Here is a 13,418-nt window from a genome sequence, read left to right on the forward strand (position 1 = left end):
TTAATTTGGATATCACTAAACAAACAGTTTTGGTACAAAAAAAGAGAGTAGAAGTAAGTCAGATTATACAATGCCTATGTTACCCAAGGTACGTCTGTCAGTCTTGTCAGTCACAATAAACCCCAACTGTGCCAGGCTGGGAATATTGCCACCAAATTGTAACTTTGGAAAGCATATGGAAAAATTAAGGGTGGAGTATGAGGAATTCATAGCACCATGAGAAACATGGAAATCTTAGCACTATAGGTTCAGTCAAGCTGTTAAGCATGTGTTCATTTTCTGAGCTTTCAGATGAGGGTAACAGAGAATGACAGATCTTAGGTGTATCTTTTAAAAATAAACACTGATTTCTACTTCTAGTAGTTCCCATTACATGGAGCAGTTCTTGAGATGAACATGTGTACATTGCATGGAATATTCTAAAAGTTGTTTTTTGCTTTATTTACAGAGTCATGTAAGTTTAGTGGCAGATATGGTTCTGAAAATAAACTGGGAAAGGTTAATATTTTTTCCCCCTGTCTTCCTTACCACCTCCCCCCTTCCAGAACGCTGCACTGACAAACCTTTTTTGTCTGTTATTGACATGAACATGAAACATGTCAGTGGTAGTCCTAGTGCATCTATCACAGCTGGGGCACTGGATGTCCCTGAACTTGATCTTCAACAATGGCTGTTAAAAGTGGAAGATATTTGGAAGCTGGGAGGGTGTTTTTGGCACTGCATTGCCCTGTTCGCTTCAGCTTCTTAAGTATGACATCTATATGCCACAGATGGAGCTTGAAGGACCTTCAGTCCAACCTAGTAATGGTGATTTTTCTCAGTAGATAATGTTTGTTAAAAATTAAAGACAATGATTCAACATCACTGCAGGTTCTGCTCATCTGCAAGCACGCAAAGGAAATGCCTGAAGCAGCTATTTCCTGCCCTCTCCTGTCCCAGGGTTTCCTTTGCCTCCTTCCTCCCGCTGCTGTGCTTTCTCAAAGAGCTTATCTTTAGGATACACATTACTTCAGCACTTCCTTTTGAGGGGCACGCTGTGGGTTAAAAGAGCAGCAGGTCAAGTGTAGGAAAATGGTTTTAAAAACAAGTAATCATATCTGGGTTCTGCCTGCTCATTCCTACTGCTGACGTGAAAATAAAGTGTTAGGGTTTTTTAGTCCATGTTAAGTCTGTAAATGTTAGCACCATTGTTTTCCAATTTTGCAAAGAGTATGACAGAGTCCCCACTGCTTGTGTGGTGTTCAACTGACTGTGCAGGAAGATTTTGTCAATGCTGCAACATCTCCTGTGACCAGCCAGATCTTTAAAAACGTCATGTAGTGTAGAACCTGCCTTGCCTCTTATTACTCCCTGCCTTCTCATCAGTACTGATAAATCTTACAGGTGGCAACTCACAGCTGAAGAGATCTCTCTGTTTGAAAGCACCAGGAGTTTATATACTCTGTAGTCATTGTTAGCATTTAGATAAGATGGCTTGAATATTCCTATTTCTGAATTTTGCCACATGACCTGAAAAGACGTATCTGCAGATTTAAAAGCCGAGTAGTGGAATACATATGAGTACTTCCAAGAGTAAAGGCACCTGTGCTCATGCTGAATTCACCCTGAAAATTCCATTTGGGCAGTATCTCATGATTTCTCAGTTTGAGCTCTGTGGGTGAAAACTGGAGAATTGAGAGCAGGTGATTCCATACTGCAGCAGGTTTTTTTATTTGTTATTGTTTAAGATCATTAACCTGTGTGTTTTCATTCATTTCAGTCTATGCAAGAGAAGCTTTCACAAGAAAAGCTGATAATTCAGAAGATGACAAATGAGCTTGAGGAAAAAGAAAGACATATAGAGCAGCTGAATAAAACTCTCTCTGAAGTGAGTAAAATCGCACCAGTAACCCAACGCACCACCAGAGCCAGGAAGAACCTTACAGAATGATTATAAGGTCCCTTGGTAGGGCTTTATGAGCTTAATTACATACTTAAATATCCTGGCTCCCATGCATATATATAGTGCATACCACCCCTGTCTCAAGAAGTGAGAGCTTAAAGGGTGAAGATGGCTAAGTAATGATAATGTGAAATGGCCATATAAAAGCTGTCTGTATGCTGTTCTTTGGAGGGGTACAGAAATATTGATTATATGTTTGGAGATTAATTATTTTTAATTGTACTGTTTGTGGCTTGAAACTTTCTGCTACAGTGAATGCTGCAGACTAACTTACCCCTTTTTTCCATTTGCTTTTCACAAAGAACCAAAGACTGATGGAAGAGAATGCCTGCCTGAAGGAGCAGATGAGGCTGGTGGAGCAGTCCAGGCAGCCAGTATCTGAGAAGATGCCTGTAGCAGACCAGTTGTTCAAGGAAATGTCCCACTGCTTGTTTGACTTGAAAGCACTGTGCAGTATTCTTACCCAGAGAGCTCAGGGCAAGGAGCCTAACCTTTCCTTACTGCTGGGAATCAGATGTAAGTGATGTTGATTTTCCAGTGTTTAATAAATGTTCTGACACAAAGGAATAACAGTTTAGCTAATCTGGTGCTTGAACTTGCCAGCTGGACAAGCTTGTGTCCCCTTGCTATGCGGATTGGAGCAGTGGTGCATGAGCTCATGGAGCTCTCTGGAAAAGCTGGGCTCTTAGTGCCTCTGGGCCACTACAGGCATGTGACTACACAGGTCCTTGCCAGTCAGGAGAGCAGTAGCTGGCTCTTCATGTGGACCCAGTAATGGATATGTTCACTGCTCTAGAAAAGAAAGGTGGTTGGCCAGGTGTCTGTCCCTCCCGAGACACACTGCAGTCACTATGAGAGTTAACAGATGCTAAACACATCTGTGCTTTTGTTTTAAAGTCTTTGGGGTCAAGTGATAGGAATATCCATCTACTGTTTGAATATGTATAGGTCTGGTTTGGAAGTGGGGATGTCCAGGTGTTTTAAATAAGCCTTGTGCCTGGTAACTTCATCTCTTGTGCTGTTCATCTAGTCTTCAGCATTTACTAAGCTGTTAAATTTAACCAGGAAATTAGAAGCATGCCCTAAAACAAGTCAGACAAAGTTTATGTCAGGTCTTTCCTTCTAACAATCTGGTTGTGTTGACCTGAATATATCATATTTGGATGTTTTCTGAGTGGTAATTAGAATTCGTTAGGTAGACAGGTTGCCAAACTGAAGCATCAGCAAGGCAGAAAGGTAAAGTACAGTGTTTGTGCAGCAAGAGCTGCTACACACCTGCTAGCCCTCTTTTCTGAGTGGCTGTAGAAACCCCCGAAGTCTCTAGAAATGTTCTATTCATTTTTTTTCCACTGCTGTTCTGATTTACCAGACTTCAGGAAGTCTAGATCTTGGTGCAGACAGAAAAGCATGTCTTTCAGAGAAGCACTGATGGGCTCTGAATTGAGTTTAAGTTCACATGGTACCTTATTTTGTAGACTTTTCATCACGCTGAAGCGTGATTTGTCTGGATGTAATTAAAGTGCCCTGCCTCTTATTTCCAAGGAGGTGACTCGTTGCAGTATTCACAGGACACAGCTGCTGGAGCTTTAACCTTGGGCATTGTTTTTTGTAGCACTGAGCTGCTCATCTGAAGAGAGTGAAAATTACCACAGCACAGAGACCCTTTCGAAGAAGCTGTCGGACGTTTGCCAGCTGCGGAAGGATGTTGATGAGCTAAGGACGATCATGTCAGACCGTTATGCTCAGGACATGGGGGACAACTGCATCACTCAGTGACAGCACTCCATCCTGCAGCAAACAACCTGCTAGGTCCTGCTGTGTCACAGGTCTTTGTATTTCCATTAAGGAGCCATATGGGAAGGCTGCAAATAGCACCAGACACGCATCTCCATGTGTGTAATGGATCTCGGGAGTCTGGTGTGCAGGGGGCAGTCATCATGTGAACAGTGGTACAAACTGCAAGAAGTCTGTTCTCCAAACTACTGAATGTAGGAACAAGCTGTGAAGAATGATTCAGTTGGACACTCTGTTTCCTTCATTTGGGCTCATTTTATAGCTTTGCCTAGTTTTTGGATCCAGAGCTTTGGAACAGCCATGCTGCTACAACTCTCAGTCCTTTCCTTCATCAAGGGTTTGTGTGGCATTATCTGAGTTCAGATCTTAGGGGAGAGGGTTCAAGAACCTATGCATGTGTATGTCTGGCTGTACATGATGAAGCCAGAGGCGTCTGCCACTGCACTTCACTCTGAGAATTGCAATTAGAACAATCTTGGAACACTCAAAAAATAATTGCTCTCCAAGTTGTCAAAAATTAGGATATAAGAAAGATGTTTTTAGTAATGGATGTCTACTTTGTTTGTCCAGTAGCAGAAAAACCCCATGTATAATTCTTTTATGCAAACAAGTCCATAAATTATATCAGATAGTTTGAAACACTCCCATGTTGCTGTAAGAAGTTTCAATAGTTCAAAGTCTGTGACAAACCAGAGAAGCTGTAAGACATAAAACTGCAGCATATTCCATGGCTATAAGAAAAAAATCTCAAAAACAACCAACAACTGTATTTTAGTGTTTGTATTTATTTTTCCCCTTAGGTCCTTTCCATTTCAAAATGTTGCTGTATTTTGTTCCTGAAGGTCTCTGATAAAGGTTGTGCACCACCTCAGCCATTTTTACCACGACTACAAAAAGGGTGTTTGACTCTTGGCAAAATTAAGGCTCAAAACAGAATGTTTCCAGTTAGCAGTATGAAGTACTTGGTTTTCCGAGGACTGGAAAATTTTCCACGTTGCTTGGAAAATCTTGATTTCGTCATTTTTGTAGGAAGCAATTACATAAAATAGTAAGCTCATGTTCCATAGCTTCTTCAATGAGTGCCCCTTGGCAGGGCTCTTTAACTCCCATGGAACAGATGATGTTTCCAGGAACATCAGTGCAAGTTAGTTGCACAGTTACGCATGGTGGGAAATAGTATTTAACTGAAGGAAACAAAAAACTTGCAAAGAGTAAAACCACGTCTAAATCACACTGTCAAGAAAAAATACATGCATCACTTACTTGTATGGTATTGCAAGAAAGTGTCAGATGCCTTAGGGTGCAAGTCAGTCAACTGATCTGGAGTGGGGATAACAGCAGAAATCTCTTGGAAAGCTAAGCAATTCAAACCAAGTTAATTCTAGGGTAACATTTTTATGGCAAAAGTGAATATCTTCAGTTTTCTGATTTGGTGATGTGTTTTTTTCTGTTCATTGTTTAACAGTTACCGTTAATGTTGTTTTTATAATTTAGTGGTTTAATTGTTTTTAGCTGTATGGATTTATTTATTTGACAGTTTTCTCTGTCCTGAAAGTAGACTGGGACTAATTTGTGAAAAGTAGTATTGCTATTTATATTACTGCTACATGCTGTTATCAGATAGATTAATCTGACTGGTTCAGCTCCTGTGAGCATTAAAACAGTGTCTAGATAAAATCACAAGTGAAGTTATCTAGTGTCTACTTCAAGGAAAAAGCTAGGCCATTTTATTTTAAATTTCTGTGCTTTTTCTGTAGGCACACTTCAGTCTCTCCATCAGGGCATAATTTGCTCCAGTCTTCCTTGTCCTTCTCAGTGGTGCAGGTGGAGTTGAAAGTATAATTGTGCTTTTCTCATTGATATGATGAGTTCTGCTATGAGTGGGGAAAAGATGTTCTGAACTAATCTGCGTTCTTAGACTGCAAACAAATCAGTAGTTGTTGTCTAAAGGAATGATTTACTCTGGTAGCTCATTAACAATATCAATTCCACATTAATACGCACCTGCATCAAAAGTGTACTTTTATACTAGTGCAAAACTGAAAACAAGGATCTTTGTACCAATGGGCTTGCACGGTTTGCTGTGCCTGTGACACTGCTGGCTTTTGTGACTAAGGCTTCAGCTCGTTCCTCTGGTGTGGCTGGTTGGGTTTGTCCCTGCAGTGAAGTAGTCTTTAGTTTATGGCATCTGTCTCCTACCAGAACTCAACAATAGGATTTCAGATAATAAATTAGAAATATTAGGAAGAGAGGAAACACACAAGTTACACATTTTTGCTTCTTTAGATGGCAGTGTTGTACCTATTAAAAAATCACCAAAGCCTACATTAATCTACATTTGATAGAATTAACAAGGAGTTTAATAGAGAAATTACAGGGGAGCAGGAGATCTTTTGAGTCACTTTGAACTATTAAGCTTGTCACTTGGCTGGTATTTCTCCACTGTCCCTCCTGCTAAATTGTGATACTGTACTGCAAAGTTTATATTTGCCAAGCACTTCAGAGCTTTTTTGCTCTTCAAGTATTAGTTGAAAGTCCCTCTGGGAGGAGATCCCATTTTATTCATAATACTTTTGATTGCAGTGCTGTAATCTTTTGTTCTAATGGTTTTGTTACAGAATCTGTAATATTTATGTTGACTTGAAAGCACTTGATTTGAAACCCCCTGAGTTTATCTGCCTCAGTCAAATTAAAGTGGGAGGTAAATGATGGATGTGTGAGCCAAAGAAGCAAACTACCAATTGATTATTTACAGCGATACAGTACTTTGCTTTGATTTCTTAAAATTTGGCCTGTTGTAGTGGTAGCAATTACTATATATGCATCAGTTTACAGATGCCTCTAAATGGAATAAGCTTTGTCTAAGATATGCATGACTGTTTAATTGGTTAAAATGTAGTGTGTGTGGTCTCATTCAGCATATTTAATACAGAGGTGATTAACGAATGTTAACATTGGAATTGCTTCGATTTAGTCATGACAACTTTTTGCTGTAGCTATTAGACAATCCCAAGGGCTGAAAACAACAGCAGATGAATGGATACTGTACTGTTCTGGCTGTCAGCGAGCTGTACAGTAACATTTTGTACAGTTTCAGGTAGAATTTATATGATCCTCTAGAAGATACTTACAGTAACTACTGTATTTAAGAATGTATTTTGAAAAAGACATGAAAAGTAATCGTCTTCTGACAAGCTATAGATGATGTATTCACTATATAGAAGTATATACTATATAGAAGTAATGCAGCTCAGTCATGTAAATGTGATTTAGGTTGCTGAACTCTGCTGTGCAGCTTTGTGGTGTGACAGGTGTGTGAAATTGTGGAGATTTGCTGTAACCACCCACTCAGGCTCCAGCATTTGAAACTGACGGTGGTCATGAAGTCATTCAAGAGCTGAAATTCCGTCCTTTTCACTTCAAAAGGTTTCCTTCCTTCCTTTGCCCTTGCTACCTGTCTTTTGTTCTCATACATTTTTTTTTTTTTCTTGGGAAGGATAAGAGCGCAAGGAGAGGAAGAAAGCAAACCCTTTTCTCCATGACCTGCTGCTGTAGCACGGGCAGTGACAGCAAGCTGCGGTCTCTCCATCAGGGTATGATTTGCTCCAGTTTTCCTTGCCCTTCTCAGTGGTGTGATGCAGGTGCAGTTGGAAGTACAATTGTGCTCTTCTCATTGGTATGACAAGTTGTACCATGAGTGGAGAAAAGATCTGAACTAATCTGCATTCTTAGACTGCAAACAGCTCAATGGTTGTTATCTAAAGGGATGATTTATTCCAGTAGCTCATTAGCAATATTAATTCCACAGCTGCATACCTTTGTGCCTTTTTAGCCTGAAGTAAATGTATGTCCCTCTGGAACTTCAGATAAGTTGTTAGCGTGCTGATGACTGCACCTTGTTTTCTTCTCACCTGCCATTACTTTGTTAATAAGCTTTTGTAGTAGGAACTCCTGCATAATGTCTAGAAACAGAAATACTGAAACTAGGTACTAGGTGTACACTTGGAATGTTAGGCTGGTTGTTGTATGCAGCTTCTTTGAATATGATGTGTGAGCAGGAAACACAAGTCATAATGTGTTTTTTCTGTGTATATTAATTACAGTATATCATTAGTTCAGTGAGGAGGAGTGTCTGGAGCTCTCTTTTAAAAGCACAGCTGACATATGTACTGGATCAGTCCCTGAAGACTGGTAGTTTTGTAAATTGGGTTCAATTTTTGAACTGCTCAGAATACCTCATATGTAAATAGAGTTGTCATGACTTAATCACAATGTGTTCATTGTAAAAAGTAACGGAGCCACTGGCTGGCTCAGCTTTAGGCTTGTTGTTCTTGCCTCTTTTTGTAATTTTTTTTAAAGTAGGGTTTACAGCTAGAATTTTGAATGCCAAAGTTCTATTTATTAAATAATAATAAAAGTTTTCATTGTTAATGACTGGTATTTTTCCACTGGAATTTGTTTGTTGATGTTTGGGATTTGTATCCACAGAGCAGAAATAAATTTTGTTACAAAAGTGAATTTTTCACAGTTCTCATTTGTCCAGTATCTGGCATGTGACAGAAGTGATCAAAGCTGGAGGCAAGAAAGGAATCATGAAACATCTTCCCAGCACCCACCCCAGCTTCTCTTAAGAGGTCTGTTCTGCTGAAATACCAGCTGACCAAGGTCTCTCTTCCTGGCCTTATGTTTTGTTGGTTTTTTTTAATCAAGACCTTGATTTAAAAAATATTATTTCTGTATGATAAAATGATTTTAGAGCAGCATTCCCTGATAGTTTTTTAGATAGATGTTCCTGTTGGCCATCTTGGATGCTGATTGGAGAGATCACAGGTAGGTCTTAAAAGAGTAAGCACAAGTTTAAAAAGACTAAGCACAGGTTTAAAAAGACTAAGCACAGGTTTAAAAGACTAAGCACAAAATTGCAGGCAGAAGTTAGTAATCCCTGCTGCATGGAATACTGCAGGTCACTACGGCCCAACACAACCCTGCAGCGTTGACTTTTGTGACAAGTTACTCTGAGGAAAAGTCAAAGGGCAAGGATTTTAGTCAATCTGACAGGAGTCTTCACAAGTGTAGAGGGAAGTGGGGTCACCCAAAAGGGTTTTTTTCACAGTTCCCTGTGATAAATCTCGGAACCTGTTTGGTGCATCAGGTGCTGAATGAGCTTTGCATGTAGAGTGGTCTCTTCCCTTCCTCACGCTCCATCGTGCAGAGCACAAAAGCTGGCACTAGCTTTTCTTTTCAAAGGCACTGAGACATGCACTCCAGTTAGGCAATGCATTGTAGACATCACTTGCTTTTTCTCCAGCATTGCAACTGAAGTTTGTGTGATGGGCTTCTAACTCAAAAACATCCTGTGCCCTGTGTAAATACGTGTAACAGGCTGCACAAATGCCAGCTTTTCATAGATTGCTGAGGGTGGCCTTTTGTGAGCTGCTCAAAGTCAGGTTTTGTTTCAAAGTACAAAGACTAAAGTACTGCTAGCAACCATAGTGGTAGAAAATGTTCTGTTGCCTTTTATTCCACAAACAAAATACAGCTCCACATGTGGGCAAAAATGAAGCCTTAAACAATAATGCTGCAAATAACAATGCAGCATCTTGAATGAGGACAATTTGCAACAGGTAAATCTTCGGTACATTGCCTTCCTTATGTAAATTAAGTCGGCATGTGGGGTCGTTTGTTTTGGAAATGAATGGGTTCAGTATCATTGGAAAATTTCCAAGTGGCAAGGTATGAACCATGTTTTTTAATTACATTTTAGTATGTGCGTATTTCTTTCCGGCTTTGTGTCAGTTACTCCCCCTTTCGAGGCAGCTGCTGCTTTTCTCCTCCTTTTCTTGGTGTCGCAGGTCTGAATTTCATGGAGATAAAGGCACACTTCAAGTCATGGAGTCGGAGCCTGACTGTGGAAAACCTGATAGGTTCAGCTCATGTTTTGAGGTGCTTTGATGAGCAGTTTGGCAGCTCTCCTGAAGAATGCAACCTGTAGGTATTAATAGACCAGAAAATGGATTTAATGGCCTGTGTGCCTGCAAAAGCATTTGCCTGAAGGAAAGCAAAAGGAAACCATTGTATAGCTCTGGTTGGGAAAAATGGTGTCTCCTGCTGAGAGACTGAATTGTGACACTAGAGGTGGTTGTAAGAGTTTTCTGGCTGAAAACTCCTCCTGTGTGGGACCTAAATAGAATTTAATATCAAAAAAGCTTGTCTCCCCTACATTAAAATGTGGGAATACAGGTAGCCCCTGACTGCTGCCAGGGAGATGCCAAAACCCCTCCCAGACCGGATGGGTTGTGCTGAGTTTGCCGTGGCCCCAGGTGCCAAAGGAGGGAATTTCTGAGCCCCACTGCTGCCAGCCTGTGTTGGGCTGTGGGCTCAGCCATATCCTGTCCTGGTGCCAGGCCAGCTCACTGCCAGCCTGGCTTCCAGGGCTGAGCTCTCCCCTGCGGAGCATCAGGAGCCACTCCCAGCCCCAGAGCTTCAGTGTGAGCTGGGCCAGAAGCCAGATTTTCCTGGTGTCTCATGCATCCCCCTCACCATTTGCAGCCCTGCTGAGATGCATTCACAGGAGCCAGGCAAGAGAGACAATAGGACTTAATGGACCAATGCATTTTTTGACCTTCTGCTGGTTTTGATCTCATAATAGTTAAATCAGATGATGTCTAATTTGTTGTAAGTTAATTGGGGGCAATCCAGCAACGGGGAGGGAGAGAGCTCTTACCAGAGTGGGTGATGACACAAACTTTAAGATGGATGATCCATCTTCCCTCACTGCAGAGACACTTGAGCTGTTCAAAAACTGTTTTAAGGTGGCCTGAAAGTAATGCTGGTGCCTGGGAAAAGTCCAAACCTGCAGGGCAGCCTGCAGCAGGACAGGACGGGCTGGTGAGGATCCTCTGTCCTGCTGCAAACACATCCTGGCTGTGAGACAGGCGCTGGAGTCTGACACACCCCACACTGGTCCTTGAAAGCCCCACTCAAGTGCTGTGGTGGTTGTCATGCTTTGAGCACAGCCACGCAAATCTGCATTCAGCTGAGCTACTTGAAAGCTCCCATGGGATTTTCAAACTGAGCTTTCTCCTCAGGAAGCTCAGGTGTTGAAGGTGAAGCAAATCATCCTTCTGTTAATCTGGACAGTGCCTGGTTATCCTCTACATCACACCTGGGGTGGCAGGACCCAGTTTCTGGAGCCTCCTTTGGTCAGTAACTTTTTCAATAAATGGTTTACTGGCAAGTTAAAGCCACAAAGCAGCCACCTCCCAGCAAAATCACCCCTGAAACACTATAACCATGTGCAGAAAATCACCCCAGTTTTCATCCCAGCTTCTACACCCCTCATGGGAGCTCCTCACTTTGGGGACAGACAATAACAGCTGGGAGGGAGCTGGCACAGGCATACACTGCCCTGCTGAGAACTCTGCTGGAAGAGGGAATGCTGCAAAGGGCCTTGATTGATGGCATAATCCCATCAGCCCCCAGACACACCTCATTATACAAGCCAGTGACAATCAGATCATTAGTTACATTATCCCCCACTGCCTTGGTGCCTGGGAAGTAGCGAAGATAAGTAATGGGATATTTTTAGTTTAAATCGTGGTATGAACATTTTAATTAAAAGCCTATTATAATCAATCTGTTTCTAACATCCTTTCCCTCACCCTCATTCATAAAAATTAATTATCACCGTGGAAGGCCAGCGAGTGCATATATCCTGCTCCTGGCCAGTGGCAGCTTCAGAGCCTGATTTTGCCACTGCCTGGGTGGCTTTGTGCCCTGAGCCAGCCCAAATTGTGTGCAGTCACCAGGGCAGTACACCAGCCCAGTGCTGGCCCAGTAGGGGGGTGTTGCTAGTCACTTCAGCAAAAGTGATGATCTGCTCAGACATCCAATTGTATCTTGGAGGTGAGCACAGCTGAAAACACCTAGACTTTTAAAAAGAAAATTCTCTTCTCAAAGTGCTAGCATTTTTAAAATGTCCCAAATCTTCACCAAAGTTCTGATGCAGTGGCTATAAAGGTCAGCACAAAAAATGACCCCCCAAATGGCTGAGAGAGCAGTTAAGAACATGGGGGGACCAGGCAAATTAACACTATGTATTTTCAGTGTTGCTCCAAAACACATTGAGAGTGTAAGAATAAGTACAAAATTGATCATAAAAAAAAAATAAAAAAATTGGCTAGACTTTGCCTTGACCTTTTCAAGACCAGTCCTAGCCTTTATAAACAAAAGGAGACTTAGGCCTTTAGACACCTCATTTGGGCATTAAATTTTTTCCAGCAGCTCCAGAGTTCACAGCAGAAATGTTTCCCCTGCCAAAGAAAAATCAAAAATTTAACTGAGGACTTTTCTTAATTGTTAAAAATATATGTATATATATTAAAAAAAGTGTGATTCTAGTGTTATTATCTCCTGGGAAAACCACAGGTGTGGTGTATCTATGAGCAGGGCTCGTACACTTACAAACTGTACAGTTTTCTGAAGTCCCAATAGATTGGTTTGTGCGACATGGAGCTGGCAACAAACTATTGCCACAAATTAAATAAAATCAGATTGTTTGTAATGTACATTGCAAGTGGCGACTTTACAAAGCAAAAGGGTAAGTGAAAGACCTTGATCACATAAAGTAAGAACATGTAGTTTGGTAAAGAAATACAGTCTCTTCTCCAATAAGAAAACAACTACACTGTTACAGGCTTCCAGATAAATTAACCAACAGCTGCAATAGGATCCATAATTCAACAGTTTGTCCATGAGGATGTTACAGGAAGCAGTGCTGGAAGGCTTCCTAAGCTCAAGGTGATATCATCCACTGCTCTCCTCTTCTCCACCAAGCAAATAATTTTGTTGTTTTGTCATCTGTCAGGTCAGTCACACATGGTTTCCCTTTCATAAATCCATGCTGATTACTTCAAAACACTGGTCTTTAATGTGCTCAGAAACAGTTTTCAGCATAAAGCGTTCCATCCCCTTCCTGGGGATCAAGGTGAGACTGACCAGCCTGCAGTGCCCTGCAACCCTCTTTCTTACCCTCGTTGAAGATGCCAATGACATTTGCTTTGTTCCAGTCTTCAGGTTCCTCAGTGTACAAAGATTATCAGGAATGGCCTTGCAGTGACATCAGGCAGCTCCCTCAGCACTCGTACTTCCAATGGGAAGTACCAATGGGTACTTCCCATTGGACCCAAAGGTTTGGGCATGCCAGGTTTGTTTGAACACCTAACCTGTGGATAAATCCACAGTGGACAAATCTTCATTGCTGCATAATTCCAAGTCTGGGAAATGAGCTAATTTCTGCTGGCTACACCTTTCATTTATTCACATGTAAGAGTCTTTCCCCATCTTCAATCATGGCAGGCACTGCTCACTCAGTTAGGGGAGTTAAAACTTCAATGGATTTAGCAAGTGATGATGCTAACCTGATTTTGTTCCATCTTTCAAACAACCTGACCCCCAGAAGTGAAGTACAACACTCTGAAACTTTGTTATTCTGAACTGAAACATATGTCAAGCAAAAAAACTTGTTAAATTCGAAGAGCTGTGGAGGTTGGATGTACCATTTCTGCACCTACTCATTTTTTCTTCCCCATTTTTCTAGCTGCCTGTTCACCCCTCTGTTCACTGCTCAGTGCTGGAGCAAAGCACATCTGAACCTTTGAAGGAGGCACATGGTGTTGTGGGG

General features: G+C 41.5%; 1 protein-coding gene across 1 annotated transcript in view; it reads left to right on the forward strand.

The window, feature by feature from the left end:
- CEP85L (centrosomal protein 85 like) overlaps positions 1-8,254 on the forward strand; it is a 106,066-nt gene extending 97,812 nt beyond the window's left edge. Inside the window, exons 11-13 of the mRNA XM_039731574.1 lie at positions 1,760-1,867; positions 2,245-2,458; positions 3,555-8,254. Coding sequence (XP_039587508.1) covers positions 1,760-1,867; positions 2,245-2,458; positions 3,555-3,718 — 486 coding nt within the window. The 3' untranslated portion in view covers positions 3,719-8,254. The remainder of the gene's footprint in view (positions 1-1,759; positions 1,868-2,244; positions 2,459-3,554) is intronic.
- The last annotated feature ends 5,164 nt before the right edge of the window (positions 8,255-13,418 follow it).

The sequence above is a fragment of the Passer montanus genome, unplaced genomic scaffold (assembly GCF_014805655.1).
Source record: "Passer montanus isolate IOZ18808 unplaced genomic scaffold, ASM1480565v1 scaffold79, whole genome shotgun sequence".
Lineage (NCBI taxonomy): Eukaryota > Metazoa > Chordata > Aves > Passeriformes > Passeridae > Passer > Passer montanus.